The 17,973-nt window shown below is 29.5% G+C and overlaps 1 protein-coding gene across 1 annotated transcript; it reads left to right on the top strand.

Annotated features, from left to right (window-relative positions):
• Positions 1-8,666: 8,666 nt before the first annotated feature.
• LOC139876832 (putative E3 ubiquitin-protein ligase RING1a) lies at positions 8,667-17,623 on the top strand. The gene is made up of 10 exons (XM_071864208.1): positions 8,667-8,900; positions 9,057-9,138; positions 9,558-9,616; positions 10,734-10,815; positions 10,896-11,016; positions 11,107-11,148; positions 12,263-12,787; positions 13,513-13,620; positions 13,751-13,930; positions 17,292-17,623. Exons 1-10 carry the CDS (start codon positions 8,777-8,779, stop codon positions 17,325-17,327), a joined length of 1,359 nt encoding a protein of 452 aa, XP_071720309.1. The 5' UTR covers positions 8,667-8,776; the 3' UTR covers positions 17,328-17,623.
• The last annotated feature ends 350 nt before the right edge of the window (positions 17,624-17,973 follow it).

Raw genomic sequence — 17,973 nt, 5'->3', positions numbered from 1 at the left:
CGTAGAATTAGTTTTAGTACTTGTGCCTATTTCGTAAAACATTTATAAAAAACAGCGCATGTATTCTCAGTCCCAAAAATATATATAAAAGGGAGCAAATGAAACTCACCATACTGTATTTCGTAGTAAAAATACATATAACGTCATTTAACAAGTGCAAGGTTGGCCTCGGATTCACGAACCTATATTAATTATATATATTTATATGTTGGTCAATATTTGTCTAACAATTTTTGGTCAAGTCATAGTGTACCACAATCCTAATGCTCGAGACTAATATGCAAAAGTCAACAAAAGTCAACTTGACCCAAAATGACTTCTAAAATTTATACGTGTTTATTATATAACTTAACTATAGTCGTTTTATATATTTAAATATATTTATTAGATTTTATAATAATAAAAGTCATTTATTAATAAAAATTTATATTAACGTTTATATATGATAAAATATACTTTTATATATCTTAAGTAGTAAAATTTATAAAGTTCACTTAATATCGTAAAACTATAGTGGTAAGTATTATTAATGTAATTATATTACGCGTGGTGAAAAATATCTTTGTATCCCCTATTTATTTGATAAAATAATATTGATCATAATAATAATAAGTAAAAGTTGTATTATTTTGTAATAATAATAATTATTATTCTATAAAAAAATAACAATATTTATATTTACTAACAATGTTATTATGATAAAATGATAATACTAACATAATAGTAATAATGATATTTTATAATAACAATGATATTTCTATTAAAATAATAACGACGATAGTAATAATAATCATTTTAACAGTAATACTAAAATTCAGTTGACTATAACTTCAAATCCGTTCATCGAAAACATTCGATATCTAAATGAAAAGTTCTTAATTTTTCGCTAGCTTTCCAATGACATGCATATCATATACCCTATCTCAGTTGCATATGTATCTAATTTAGGATTCAACAAACCTATCTAAGGACAATATCGAATGTACAAGCATGCATAATCCTATATACTCGAGCACTAGTCAGGGATACACTATTGATATATAAAAGTTAAGTTATGAGTGCTCACGTATCAATATTGAGATTCAATATTGCAGGAAAGTAGGTAGACGCAGCGGAGATGATAAACACTAGATTGACCTCACGAGCATACCCATGAACCATACCCATCACCTCCATAGCTATAACCCATAATTTCCTTAGCTTCGACTCATTCAAAAAACTATTTTGAAATCACTCGGACATCACTCCGTCGTAATATTTTATGTATACTAATAATATCTTGAAATAATACAGAGCAAATATATATATATATATATATATATATGTAAATCGATTGAGAGAGTTTAGAGAAATATATTTTCAAGTTTCTATGAAATAATGAAACCTATTGAATTCTATTTATAATAGATTTTTGAATTATTAAAGTGAATTATTAAAGTATGAATTATTAAAGTATGAATTATTAAAGTGAATTATTAAAGTATGAATTATTAAAGTAAATTATTAAAGTATGAATTATTAAAGTGAATTATTAAAGTATGAATTATTAAAGTGAATTATTAAAGTATGAATTATTAAAGTGAATTATTGAAGTATGAATTATTAAAGTGAATTATTAAAGTATGAATTATTAAAGTGAATTATTAAAGTTAAAGTAAAGTAAAAGTAAAGTAAAGGTAAAGTTAAAGTATAGTAAAAGTATAAAAACTATGTATGTATAATACGCGTATAAATATATATAATATTAATTTAAATCGTTATATATATTTAATAAAATAAAATATAAATATCGTTATATTTATTATACTGGTTAAGTAATGAGTTGTCAAAAGTGATTCTAGATATTTATAAAAGTTATATACGTTTTAATAATAAAGTTATTTTTAAACTGAAAACGTTTTTGTACGTTTGAAAATAGATTAATAGAATATTATGGAAACCAATTCTCCACTAGCTTTTGTCTAACTTTCGTAAATGACACTTTTTATTTTTATTTATAAATAGTTTTACAAATTATTCCGAATATCGTTAAGAGGAATAGATTTTCTCATATTATAGTGGACCTCTCAACAGAGACTTGTAATCATAATTCAATGTTTCTGATAATTCAATCATTTAATATATATATATATTTTTAATTTCGTCGATAATCATATTGAAACAAATACGTTCATATAAAGCATTATACGTTTAAATACTTTGTTGACATTTTCAATTTATAACATATACACATATACATACATATTCATATATGTTCATATAATGGTTCGTGAATCATTGGAATTTGGTCGAGGTTTAAATGAATGTATAAACATAGTTTAAAATCCTTGAGATTTAACTTAACAAACATTGCTTATCGTGTCAGAATAATATAAAGATAAAGTTTAAATTTAGTCGGAAATTTCCGGGTCGTCACAGTCTATATGAAACTTATTTCATTTAATCAAGTCTTAACAAGTTTGATTGCTTAACACGTTGGAAACACTTAATCATGTAAATATCAATTTCATTTAATATATATAAACATGGAAAAGTTCGGGTCACTACAATTAGCAGTAAATTTATCAGCAACTTCGTTGATCTTTGATTTTTTCGAAAAATCATTATACATATCGAAACCCCATCATATACTCATCTGCATATTGTAACGAGAATTACCATATCAATTATCGGGAATTAGCAATCAGTATTTTAAAATCTCGCAGCATGGCTACATCAACAGTTATATGTATACATATAACATTTATCTCTTAGAATTATGATCTTACATACAGAAATTTCTAAAAAGCACCCAGTCTACGTATCAATACTCCGAACCTTTGAAAAATCTGATGAGGCAGTAAAAACTGAAGACTGCCTTAACAGTCAAAAGTTTGATGATAAAAAGGAATGGAAGGTTGGAAACGCTCAATAGAAAATTTAGTACCGAAAAGCAGATTATGCAAAACTATGAAGAAAGCCGTGAACAAATCACAAGGACTAAACTTGTACATAAGAATCTTGATGATTCTGTTTCTGATGAAATCTTTAGCGAATATTTTACTCCTTAATCGCTCTAAATCCTCGTGAATGAATTTCTTCATTACAACTTGATTCAAAAATTCTAAGATATCATCGTACCTTTATTTTAAATATCATCGATATATCTGAAGATAATCTTATCTGAAATCATTTATCTCTTTGCTCTATCAGTGTTACATCATATAAGAAACTGTTAGTTTCTATATTCTGTAAACCTTCGAGTTTAAACTATGAATGATTTTGAAGTAGTGTTGGGAGCTGAAGCATGAGTTATTATAATATAATGACACTTGATCAACGTGATTATATTACCGTAAGTCATGCTGAGTTTCTAAATGGAACGTGATGATTCACAGATCATAAAGTCATCATGTGCCATGTTACACGACTCTTACATTCTGTCTAAATCTATAAACATATCAAGAACATGTTTTTCTTGATAGTCCTATTTTTTTTCCTTGAATTCTGGTAATTTGACAAGTCAGATTGTACTATTACCATTCCTTTCCTAGAACATTAACTGTGTTCATTCTGAAATTTATATATGTGAATTCTGGACCATTAGAAGAGATGCCTAACCGCAAGAAGAAGAAACGAAGGGACAAAGCTCCGAAATAGAAATTGGAGTATAAATCGCAGCAAATAGGAGGGAGTATTAACTGTGGATGACAGTGTTTATAGGGAACAGAAATAGGAACATTGAAATATAAGGGAGAATATAAAGCTCGATAACAACACATAAATTACAAACCATGTATATCAATGCTTATCGCCACATAAAGATACAGGAGAATTAAAAGCACTATAACCCCAAGGGCAAAGTAGAAGTAAGCAGATTCCTCTGGTGGAAGTTGGAAAAGGAGAATGATTGTTACGATAGTAAGGGTGAGGACAAGGATTAGAACTGGATTAAGCATTTTCACAATTTTTTTTATTTGGAAATTAAGCATAGGTATGGTAAAAGATACGAAACGGAAGAAGTTAATTTATAGTGAAATATTTGATAGTGAAATCAAGGCAGATCTCCGCACTTAATTAGAAAATCCTAATTTCCTGATTCGCCGAAGAAATCAAATCTTTTAGATTTCGAAGTTTTTCTTTAAATTCCTTGAATTCCGGAATTCAACCAAGACAACGTCAAAAGTTACGACGAAACTTTATTTCTCATCTCATTCCTTTTGTGATAGCTTCACTCGTACCCTCCAAGTAATCGAATCGTTTTATCTATATTACTCAATAGTGATAAAAATTCTATATACCAACTCATATTCGTCATGAAAACATTTTTATGATTAGCCATGACGACCACGACCAAATTTCAGGACGAAATTTCTTTAACGGGTAAGTACTGTGACGACCCGGAAATTTCCGACCAAATTTAAACTTTAATCTTTATATTATTTCGACACGATAAGCAAAGTTTGCTAAGTTAAATTTCAAACATTTTAAACTATGTTCATACAATCATTTGACCTCGACTGTTTCCGACGATTCACGAACAAATAATTATGTATATATGTATATATATAAATAAATTTAAAAATAAATATATATATATATAATATTTTGAACTAATAAAGTATACCTTAATCAATTAAAAAAAGATAAATAAATAACAAACAAAATGAGTAAGTTACTATTAAAAAAATAATGAATATGTAAATAGATATAAAATATTATTACCAATATATATATATATATATATATATATATATATATATATATATATATATATATATATATATATATATATATATATATATATATATATATATATATATATATATATATATTACTATATAATAAATGTTATAAATAGGACATAATTAATAATTAAAATACAATTAATACATTAAATGTTATTATAACTATTATTAGTATCATTAAAATTATAACATAAAAATTGTTACAAGTAGTTTGTTATATTATTTTTAGTATTATTATGATTATCATTATTATTATTATTAACTATAGTATCATGATTATGAATAACTAAAAAGCTATCTTTTATTTAAAATTTCTGATATCATTATTTTTATTATTTTTATCATAATTAGTAATATTTTGGTATTATTATTATTGATAAATCTATTTTTATTATTATTAGTAATTTTATTTATTTTATAATATTATGAGATAAATAATGATACAACAAACGAATTCAGCTTTCTTTCAACATCAACTTTCCATAATTCTATTTTTATCTAATATTGTTGGTCATCAAAATCCAAATTCGTACAATTCTGTTAAATGTACCTATCTATTATTTTTTTTCTTCCTCTGCTTGCATATTCATGTACTCTTGTCTGCAAATTTGTTAGATGTCAATTTCACATATCAATTAGGATCCAAAGTAACTGTTAAATCATGTACCATTACGCTATATATTGTAACCTCTGCAATTTACAAATAAAAGAGACCAAATTTATAAAAAAAAGTGTTCGTGCTCTGTTCTTTATCTTTTTAGTAATACCTCGAATTCAAATCACTTCTAAAAATGTAACAATGCAGTTCATCTAGAAATTATGTGTTTAAACTATCTGCAAAGTTTGGATTTCCAATTTTCTATATTGAATTCAAATTTTGGAGTCAAAGATATTTTACAAATAAAGTCAAACTTTTGTTCTTGAACGAATTCGAAATTTTTGTTATGAGTTAAGTCAAATTGTCGATTCCAATAGTTTATAGAATGGATTTTCAAAGTATTTCATGTTGTGATCTTGTTCAATAACGTTACCATATGCAAAATCAAATTTTTTTTTTTTAAAAACTATCGCGACAGCAGGAACATGGGTTCTGTTTTTTTTTCTTTTTTCAATTCAATTATTCGTAAATACTGGTTTATGGGTCCTATAATGAATTCAAAATTTTATTTAGTAAAGGTTATAAAGATTAAACTGAGATTGGGTCGACTGGTTTATCACGACGTGAAAGATGAACATTGAATGAAAGGATAAATATAATTTGATATTAATATAAATCATAAAAATACGAATGGAGGACTGGTTTGGGAGCTTGGCCGGGGAGCGAGAGGTCGCGGGTTCGAGTCCCGACTCTAGCATTTTATTCTTTTTAAGCCTCCTTTAAGGTAGTCTCATGTTCTTTGTTATTATTATTATTATTATTATTATTATTATTATTATTATTATTATTATTATTATTATTATTATTATTATTAATTATTATTATAGATTGTTATTGTTATTGTTATTATTATTACTATTGATTGATATTATTATTAAGTATTATTAGTATTATTATCATTGTTATTATTATGATTATGAATATTATCATAATTTCTATAAAAAATCATAAAATTTATTATTTGTTCATTAAAAACTAATACTTGTATCATTTTATAAGTTATAATATTATTATTAGTATCATTACTAGTATTATAATTATTATCAGTATTATAATTATCATTATAAGTATCATAATCATTATTATTATTATTATTATTATTATTATTATTATTATTATTATTATTATTATTATTATTATTGTTATTCTTATTATTATTATTATTATTATTATTATTATTATTATTATTATTATTATTATTATAATTATTATTATTATTATTATTATTATCATTGTAAGTATTATTATGTACATTATAATGATTATTAGTACTATGTAATTTCTAAAATCATTAACATAACTAACACTAACAATAAAATTAATATATTTTTATATATTATTAATATCATTACTTTATTACTAATAGAATTATTATCATTATTACTAATACTAAGTATTATCATTATCATATTTATCATTACAAATATTAATGGGGTATTACTATAATAACTATCTTAATAAACAAATGATATATATCTTTATATATATATATATATATATATATATATATATATATATATATATATATATATATATATATATATATATATAAAGATATATATATATATATATAAAGATATATTTAATACTTATATCATAACAAAATTAATATTTTATATACAAAATGAATATATGAGACGTATATATGATATTAATATAAAAAAATGGTATAATTAGTAAATTATATATACACAAACTTATTCGATTACGATATGTATATTAATAAATATACAAATGATATAGGTTCGTGAATCCGAGGACAACCCTACATTGTTCAGTTGTTAAATATCGTCATATGTATTTTTACTACAAAATACATTAGGTGAGTTTCATTTGCTCCCTTCTTACTCATTACATTTTTGGGCTGAGAATACATGCAAATGCTTTATTAACTGTTTTACAATATTTATATGTGTGAGTTTCATTTGCTCCCTTTTTAAATGCTTTTGCAATATATATTTTTGGGACTGAGAATACATGCGCTGCTTTTATAAATGTTTTACGAAATAGACACAAGTAATTGAAACTACATTATATGGTTGAATGATCGAAGCCGAATATGCCCCTTTTAACTTGGTAGCCTAAGAATTAGGGAACATCACTAATTTTGAGAATTAGTGCACGCCTAATTGACGCGAATCCTAAAGATAGATCTATTGGGCCTAACGAACCCCATCCAAAGTACCGGATGCTTTAGTACTTCGATGTTGTTTTATATCATGTCCGAAGGATTTTCCGGAATGATAGGGGATATTCTTGTATGCATCTTGTTAATGTCGGTTACCAGGTGTTCAATCCATATGAATGATTTTTGTCTCTATGTATGGGACGTATATTTATGAGAACTGAAAATGAAATTCTTGTGGTCTATTAAAATGATGAAAATGAATGTTTATGATAAACTAATGAACTCACCAACCTTTTGGTTGACACTTTAAAACATGTTTATTCTCAGGTATGAAAGAAATCTTCCGCTGTACATTTACTCATTTTAAAGATATTACTTGGAATCATTCATGGCATATTTCGAAAGACGTTGCATTCGAGTCATTGAGTTCATCAAGATTATTATTAAGTCAATTATAGTTGGATAGTGAATATTATGAAATGGTATGCATGCTTGTCAATTTTCGATGTAAAGAAAGTTTATCTTTTAAAAACGAATGCAATGTTTGTAAAATGTATCATATAGAGGTCAAATACCTCGCGATGTAATCAACTATTGTGAATCGTTTGTAATCGATTTGGACTTCGTCCAGATGGATTAGGACGGGTCGCTTCATCAAACACCTAAAATGCATATTAAACAATCCATATCCAATCATAAGAGATAATATTGGTTGTCATTTTATTTTAAAAGTGTAAATTAAAATATAAATTTAGAATTGATTTTTTTCTGTCTAACTTTTATACTTTCTCGTACTCAATTCAAAATAATTAATTAATGTAATTCAAAATTATTTAATTTTAATTATTAAAATAACCATCAATAAGATTTAATAATTATAATTAATTAATAAAATTTAATTTTAATTCAAAATTATTTAAATTAATAATATTATTCATCATATAGTTAAATTAGTTAGTGATGTTTATGGTATGGACGTTTCTGTATAGCCTTTTTTTTTTTTTACATTTTTTGCCACGTAACTCAAAGCAGTAACTATTACGGAGTACTGTATTTTTTAATTATTAATTAATAATATTAATAATTAATTAATTAATAAAAAATAAGTTTATACCGTACGAAGGTTAAGGCTAAAATAGAATACTCACGCAAAAATCCTTTTCCTCTTCGCATCGTATCGTAGCCTCCATAATCATTAATCAATCTACCTCTCCGGCCGCCCAACCGCCGTCCAACGAGTTCAATCGGCGGCGAGAAGACTCAATGCCAGCTCAAAAGCGTTCTCACGAACCTACTTACCAAGACGTCGATGACGACGCTGACCTACCACGTAACGAATCTGAAAACAACAACGATGATGACCAAAACGCTGAACTAGAAGAACAAGGTCTAATTATTATTATTTTCTGAAATTATATGTTTAATTAACATCATTAGAGATTAGAGATTAGGTTACGTGTATTTCTTACTCCACATTTCGTTTCGATATTTTCATATTTTCGATTTATTTATTATTTTATTTTGTTTACCGTTCGATCAACAGAATCTGATGTTGATGATGATGATGATGACGGAAGCACTTCTTCTTCTTCCTCTTCTTCTATTTGCGATGAATCAGACGACGAGTGAGTTTAATTTTGTTATGCATATCATCTATATTATAATTATATGTACTGATGCACACTTCGTATATATGTATACATAATATATTATATTTGTATTGTGAGTTATAATTACTGATTTGATTAGTTTGTTTTTGAAGTTTTATTATTTATAGGCTTTCATTTGAGATCTGCATGTTGTTTAATTTCTGTTCGTGTGAACTTTGCGGTTACACAGTCTTAGTTTTGCCTTACGTCTGTTAATTTTATTTAAAATGATATTGTTGCTGAATGCAAAATACAATTACTGTTTCTATTGTGTATTTTAGTTTCTTCTTTATGATGTGACAGATTGTAATTGTTCTTTTGATAATCATTGATAGCTTGCCTCTTTTGGTGATATGTGTTGTTGTTGTTAAGATGCTTTGAAATGCTTGTTGCAGGTTTGTGTATGTAAAGCTGGCTGAGATTCGCAAGGAGGTGCAATGCCCGATTTGTTTAGGTATCACCTCCTGAATTTTGTCTCATCACAGTTATCATTTGTTATGATGTGTGAGCATGATTATGGGTATTGAAATATTATGTAATTGAGCGAATTTTGAATAATGGAACACTGATTTGTGAAAGAACCTGGCTTACGTATTACTATTGAAAATATACTTATATTCATGTGTAGATGCTGAATTATATACCTCAGGTACTAGACCATCTCTGATGGTTCCTGTGTCCAACCTATTTAGAAGGTTGTTAGTAGTTTTTTTTTAGGGGTAAAAAATATATTATTAGAACTTAACCATATACGGATTAACACTAAGGATCAGGACATCTCCCTTACCCGATACAAAGGGAAGCAATGCAAGGGACTGAAACTGAACTATATCTTGCAAGTTAATGCTCAAACTTTTAAAAGCAAGTTTTGTCTTCACCTTAGTCCAAACTTTTGAAGCATATTCTTATCTGAAGAACAGATGTTCATGTGAATCCATACACTTCTCACACACCACACATCTGAAATTAGCATTTGATTTTCATACCTTCAATCTATCTTGTGTATACAATCTTTTCTGAATAGCAAGCCACATTATGAAGGCATGTTTAGGGATAAATTGTGGGAACCATACCACTTGATGCCATTGCACATTAGTACCCACTACCCAAAGATCTTTCCATGCTTGTCTAGTAGTAAAAGGAACAGCTTTCTGATCATTTAGTAGTTAAACTTTAGTTGTAAATAATATTTAATATTGCTGAATTAAAAGAATCTCCCTTTCCTTAGTTTTAGATAATAATTCTGAAAAGTCACTTTCTTCATCAAAAGGAAGTTGCAAGTCTTTATTCTGATGCAGTTAATATACACACAATTATGCTATTATTAGCTATTTTGGATGTTTTTTTATTTATTTTTAAGGTGGTGTGTAACTATTTACAAATTTTAAATCTTGTTTCTTCATCTCTGAATTTTTTGTTAAGCTTGTTAAGTTCAACATTTGCTTTCTGCTTTTTTGGCTGTACCTTGCCAAACAGCTACATGCTCATATATTAGACTCCTTATTTTTTTTTTATTTATAATAATTGATATTAAAGTGATACATACAACAGAAATAATCTTTCATGAATAGGTATAATTCGGAAGACGAGAACGGTTATGGAATGCCTGCACCGTTTCTGTAGGGAATGCATAGACAAATCAATGAGACTTGGGTACGTCTTGAAATTAGATGTTTTTTTATTCACGAAAAATGGTCTCACTGACTAATATTTATAAGTCAACAACATTGCAGGAACAATGAATGCCCTGCTTGTCGTGCTCATTGTGCGAGCCGTCGCTCTCTGAGGGATGATCCCAATTATGATGCCCTGATTGCAGTTTTGTACCCTGACATTGATAAATATGAGGCAGAGGTCTGTTTTTACATAATATCTTGCATGACTACATTCTTTGATACCATCAATGTATTTTCAAATTAAGCGTTGCCTAATTCTTCATTGTAGGAATATGCATTCCACGAAGAGGAGAAAGCTAGGAATAAGCAGGTGATACATTTTTTATTTTATTTTATATTTTATCGTATTTGCCTTAATAATTTCAGATTTGATGTTAATTTTTCCTGAAATTAGAGCCTATTGGAATTTACTTATGTGTTTTGTTGAGAGGTCCTCCAACTATATTATGTGGTGTATTTAAGGCACACTAGGTTTTCTTCCCATGGCGTGAGTGTTTTTTCTTTTTTGCCTGGCCTTTTGCAAGTTTCGATTTTTGGAATAATATAATTATCTTTTTAACTTTGCATGTTACCTTCGCATAGTTTACAATGTCATTTCTTCTATACTGCCATATTGTATGTTATAAATGACGACTTTCAGGTCTGTGGTATTTATATAAATAATGTTCATAAGAGTCCATGTTGAGTTTATTATCAACACCAATGCTCAATTTGTTTTCTGATTTCGCATATGGCTTCATGTGAACCATTCTTATGTAAACCAATTCATCAACACGAGTTTTATGAACTGGAAAACAAATATTTTGGAAATATATATTACTGAACTTAATAATTCTTTTGAAAAGAATTACTGAACTTAATATTTACTCCACATATTTTTGGAACTGAAAAACTAATTCCGGTTATTTTTAATTTTTTTTTTGACAGCATTAAGTGACTTCTGTGTACACTAAAAGTAAAAGCATCTTACTGTAAAAAATGCTTATCACAAAAGTGAAAAAACACTTCTACCTGTTCCAGTTGCATCATTATTGCATACAAATTATTTAGTCTTTGTGTCACTTTTATACTATTTGAGTAGTTTGCGTGTATGTTTGGCAAAACTAGCTGGTAACTTTTACTTTTAGCTTTTAGCTGTTAGCTAGCTGATAGCTGATAGCTTTTCATATGTATTCTCTGTCACTGAAACTCTTAAAATAAAGAGTAAAATGACAAAAAGCTAGAAGCTAAAAGCTAAACGCTAGTTCTAGTAGCTTTTAGCTTTTTCCCTCCCTCAAAAAGATTTAAGCTCTTGCAACAAGACGAAACTCTTTATTTGATAGGAGCTTTTTTCATAAAAGCTAAAAGCTTGTTGCCAAACATGACCTACGTGTAAGATTATAATTTTATTCACATCTCCTAACTATATCAACTTGTGTACACAGATTCAAGAATCAATCGCTCAAACATCTCGCCGTCAATTAGAGGCATTAGGAAAAAAACGTACGAACGCTAAAGCGACAGCCGCCGTATTCACAAGAAGATCAAACGGCACCACACGTAATCCCAGGGGAAGACGAAATCAAAAATCTCCCAAACCGCATGATTCAGACAGTGAAGATGATGATGATGATAACAACGATCGACAAAAAGATTCGTCTTCGGATGACGAGCCACGTTCGGGACTAAGAACAAAAAGACAAAAGAAATGGGGCGGGTCCCGATCTTCTCAACCTTCGTTACCAACAAGTAGTGGCGATGGTGGTTGTGATGACAATGATGGTGAAACTACCCGAGACGTTTCAGGAGGGCTTTTTGGTAGTTCGGAAATTTTAACTTGGGGCCGAGGTGGGATGAGAAGTAATACGCGCCATGGTAGTTTAAGTAATAGTGCTGTTAAGAATGCAAGGGGTAGTAGGGTTTTGAAACAGATGGATCATCTTCGAAAATTACCTCTAAACAATGACAAGGTTAGTGTGAACTGTATCGTGTTATACCTGGCAAACGGGTCATGTTGGGTCGGTTTGGGTAACGGGTCAAAACGGGTTTGGGTGAAAATGTGTCATGTGTCAAACGGGTAAAAATTTTAAACGGGTCCAATTGGGTCAGGTTGGGTAATGGGTCGAAACAGGTCATGGGTCAAACCGGTAAAACGGGTCATATACCTTTACATTTGATTTTCTACATTTGTTATTTTATTTTAGTTTGAGCACTTCTGGCCGGAGGTCCGTTTGGAAGCAATCTCTTTTGCTCTAGAGTAGAGGGAGGGACGACCTTATCTAGGCGCGGGTTCTATACCCGCGGGTGGAGTAGTGACTTCCTTCTAATCTAGGGTACGAGGAACGATTGTCTACACCCACCTCTCCCATACCCCACTTTTGTGGGATTGGGTATTGTTGTTGTTGTTGTTGTTATATTTATTTTATATATAAGAGCATATTAATATACATAATAAATGATATAACCCTGAATGCTTTCATAAACGTTAGTGGATGAAACTTGTTATGGTCGACCCATTTGACCCATTCAAAAGACCCATTAGACTTGTCTCTGTTTATTGAGCTTTAGGTTTTGATACCCATTAGACCCGTTTCTTTATGTTCTGTTTAGGACCCAATAGGTTGAAGGGAAACCTATTGGAACTTTTTTTAAGTTTTAGTTTTCCAGTTTTCATGATTACATGCTACTTTTCCAGCTGGATATCCATCTGAAGCTTATTTCTTTGGATGTACAAAATGCACCAAATTTGCAACATCTATACCTTTGCTGCAGCCCAACTATGCAAATTACACATTTAGGCAAGGTAATATGCGTTTTCTTTTTTTTTTTAATACTCACAATGTGACAGTAGTGGGGTGTAATAATAGCTCATATATGTGGTTTTTATCAAATTGGTAACTGATTTATGTTTTGTACCATATGTTTTTGTTCAGTATGTTGCTCTTGAGAAAGGTTTGCAAGATGATGAGATTGAATTGCTGGTGGTGAAAGAAGATGACTCAAATGTTCTTGATATTAAACATCCTGAGCCCGTTGTTACAGATGGGTTGCAATTGTTGGAAGATGGTCAAACCTTGGTGGATGTCGCTAAAAGTTTAGCTCGAAAAGATTTGGTTAGCATTTTTTCTCATCATAACTAAATGTTTAACATACAAAACGTGCATACATATTGATAACTGTAAATACCTTAAGTTTAGGCATGCATATTCAGGGTTTCTAGCGGTGGCAGGATGGGCGGGTTTTGTAGTGCTTTAAAACAAGTTAGGTTTACATGCCACTTTTAAGTACACATTGAGTTAAGATGGGTCTGGTAAGGCTGACATGCAATATTACTATAGTTATCATTGACATCTTTTTGAATAATGTTTGCTTCATATATGATTACAAAGACAATTTTTCCATATTAATTGTTTAAATAAAAACATTTAGGAGGTTATATGGATTAGGTACGTACTTTGGTGACTTTCAACTTGTTTAAGTTGTTTCCCTTTTAGTCAATTTTGCTGATTTGACGCTTCTGCATTAGAAACGAAACTCAAAACAGCCCAGTAATAAGTAAATGGGTCCAGATTTCCACTTCTAACAATTTTCTTGAGTAATGAATATTCCATCAATGGGTGGCGTACTATGATGTAAGGATAAATGGAGATGAGACCGTAGATAAATATGATAAAGTCTAAGGTTGTAAAAGTTGCTAGTTGGGGACTTGTCGGTTAGGATCTTGTAGGGATTAATCGGCCGTTGAACATCTTTGATTTTGACCGACTTTGACCAAATAAATTTGACGTTGACCTAATAAATTGGACTTTTGACCACTTTGACCGAATAAATCGACCAAGTCGGATACTAGTTGGACTACATCAAACTCCCGACTAGTCGGGGGACTTTTACAACCACGACTAAAGTTAAAGAAGATGGGTTAACGGGTGGGACCTTATATATATATAGTGGTAGGATCAAGAGGGAAGTAACCAATCGTGGGGAAGCGGGGAGAAGCAAAAACTTTTTATTTTTTTCGTTTTTTGAAAAAACTTTGTTCACGAACATTATAGATGGGATGAAAATATGAACATTTAGTAGAGACACTTTGTGATAAATGTTTTTATTTTGGCGGGAAAACGCTCGAAGAAGTAATATATAACAATTATCGTGTTTTTCGAGCGTATGTTGAGGTTTTAGCTATTGGGGTTTAGATATTAGGGTTGAGATATTAGGGTTTATAGGGTTTAGATATTAGGGTTTAGAAATTTAGGGTTTAGGGTTTAGATTTAGGATTTAGATTGAGTTTTTAACACAAACGGTTTAGGGTTTAGGGTTTATTCCATAAACCCAAAACACCAAACCCTAAACCCTAAACCCTAAACTCTAAATCGGGCTAAATTTTACTTCACAAAACATGAAAAAAAAACGTTCATATTCTTCACGAACAATATTATCTTGAATGTTATTTTTGTCGATCGTTTTCCCGCCTAAATAATAACATTCATCACGAAGTGTCTCTTCTAAATGTTCATATTTTCGTGTGATCTTGATGCCGGGAAAAAAAAAATAAAAAAAAAAACGGAATTTTTTTTTTTTTGCTTCCCCCTGCTTCCCCCCGATTGGTTACTTCCCCATTGATCCTGCCCCTATATATATATATATATATATATATATATATATATATATATATATATATATATATATATATATATATATATATATATAGTGGTAGGATCAAGAGGGAAGTAACCACCATTCGGGGGGAAGCAAAAACTTTTTTTTTTTTTTTTCGTTTTTTGAAAAAACTTTGTTCACGAACATTATAGATGAGATGAAAATATGAACATTTAGTAGAGACACTTTGTGATAAATGTTTTTATTTTGGCGGGAAAACGCTCGAAGAAGTAATATATAACAATTATCGTGTTTTTCGAGCGTATTTTGAGGTTTTAGCTATTGGGGTTTAGATATTAGGGTTTAGAAATTTAGGGTTTAGGGTTTAGATTTAGGGTTTAGATTGAGTTTTTAACATGAACGGTTTAGAGTTTAGGGTTTAGGGTTTGGGTGTAAACAATCAGACATAGTTTACTTTTTTTGAACAGCTAAGAAGGATATATATCGATAGGCTAGCAAGTAGGCTAGAAAAAAAAATACAAAGAAACCAAAACGAAAATACTTCGTACAATCCTACTATCAACCAATAAGAAGTCAGAGAACACATATCTCGATGGCATAAACCATGAGACATGATTAACTTGGTTTGGCAAAAAAAAAAAAAAAAAAATAAGTGGGGCAAAAACAACTTCACATAAAGATCAACTATTTACATCGTAAATGTTGTGTTACTACATGTCAATACCACATTATATATAAAGAAAATTCTAGGCGGAAAATGTAAAACTCAAAAACATGAGTATCCTAATGTGATGACGACCACCTTCTTAGGTAGATGACACATAAGCCTTCTTAGGTAGATGGCACATAGTACATACTTGGGCTACATATATGAAAGTTCCAATAGATAGGGGGCCAAGATGAAAAAGTTGTACACTTCTTTTAAGGCTAAGGGTCTGTTTACTTTCCACTTGATGATTTGTTTCTGCACAGCTCTGAATTCAGTAACTAAAATTGTTGTTTTACTGTCACTTAATCTCTAGTTCTAGGAGACATAGAATCAGACACCCCTTTCCAAACATAGGCAAATGGAAACATAGATGGCACATAGTACATACTTGGGCTACATATATGAAAGTTCCAATAGATAGGGGGCCTAGATGAAAAAGTTGTACACTTCTTTTAAGGCTAAGGGTCTGTTTACTTTTCACTTGATGATTTGTTTCTGCACAGCTCTGAATTCAGTAACTAAAATTGTTGTTTTTCTGTCAATCTGTCACTTAATCTCTAGTTCTAGGAGACATAGAATCAGACACCCCTTTCCAAATATAGGCAAATGGAAACATGACATAGTACAGGAAAAAAGTAAAGAGCCTAGTGAAAAAGTTGTATACTTGGTCTCTACGTACATTGTCCCACGTTTTAATTATAAGATCAATGAGTATTTTTTCATCATGATTGTTAGATCTATCGGATATTCGTTTCTCATATATTTTAGTGCATCTTGTCATGAACCCATGTGCATATGCCTCTAATTATTATCGATTATCGATAGTACTTATTGCAAGTACAAAAATGGGTGCCTCATGTGGGTTGGGTGAAGGGGCAAAACATTTTCGTGCTAAAACATGTTTTTTTTTTTTTTTTTTTTTTTTTTTTTTTTTTTTTTGCATGGGTTCGGTTAAGATGACTCATAAACTTTTATTTGGTGTCCGCTGAGTGTCTATACGGCCTGCAACTTTTATTGGAGGTGCAAAACGTTGCAGCGAACATTGGAGTCAAACTTATTTGTGTTAATTTATTTAAGAAATATAAGCCTAAATTAATAACTTACCCCTCGTTTTCTTACATATGAGTATGTTGTCGATGCGTTTCCAGACTCTTGCTTACAGAAAGAAGCTGTCTAACTCGTAATAACAAATGCATCCGAAGCTTTTCAGTCTATAATTCAACATCAAGTGAAGATTAATTTAACTTCGGGAAGGATATCAGTGGCTGGTATGTATTTTTAATGAGCTTTAAATCTGTTTAGTAGCTTTATAAGTTAAGTGCTAAATATTCAACAATTTGTCGAAATTTTATTTAGTTTAGGAAAAAAGGCCGTAATGTATTATGTATTATCCAAGTAGAAATGGTTTGTTATCTATATCTATTGTACATTTTAAGATAACATTAGCATACAATGCATTAATCATATTTAACTGATCTACCATGGCAACTTGTCTGTGTGTTTCTTTCTTCATATATAAAACATTGGTGTTGGTGTATTACCAATATAGTTTGAAGGACCTAATAGAATGATGAAAGTTATTTTGTTAAATCCTTATTCATCTGTACTCATTTTTTACTGTCTTTCTATGTTAAGTTTACTTGGATCAAATATCATCTCTATAATATCTATATCTATAACTATTTAATGGAATGGCTTAATGAGTTAATTCTTTAGATATTATTATTTCCATGTAATAATTAATGATCATCTAATTGGTACGAGTATTTGAGTACATGGTTTACACGCCTCGAGCTCGGTTCAACAAATATAGGTTTGAGCTCGAATTTA

The sequence above is a fragment of the Rutidosis leptorrhynchoides genome, chromosome 11, assembly GCF_046630445.1.
Source record: "Rutidosis leptorrhynchoides isolate AG116_Rl617_1_P2 chromosome 11, CSIRO_AGI_Rlap_v1, whole genome shotgun sequence".
NCBI classification, from domain to species: Eukaryota; Viridiplantae; Streptophyta; class Magnoliopsida; order Asterales; family Asteraceae; genus Rutidosis; species Rutidosis leptorrhynchoides.
The sequence above is the reverse complement of the archived record's forward strand: the minus strand, read 5'-3'. Positions and strand labels throughout refer to the sequence as shown.

Excerpts from the sequence above, each read along its gene's own strand:
- LOC139876832 (XM_071864208.1), top strand. The coding sequence starts at position 8,777 with ATGCCAGCTCAAAAGCGTTCTCACGAACCTACTTACCAAGACGTCGAT. Across the intron at positions 9,139-9,557 it reads TGCGATGAATCAGACGACGA|GTTTGTGTATGTAAAGCTGG; the intron begins GTGAGTTTAATT and ends TGCTTGTTGCAG. Across the intron at positions 13,931-17,291 it reads GTTTAGCTCGAAAAGATTTG|ACTCTTGCTTACAGAAAGAA; the intron begins GTTAGCATTTTT and ends ATGCGTTTCCAG.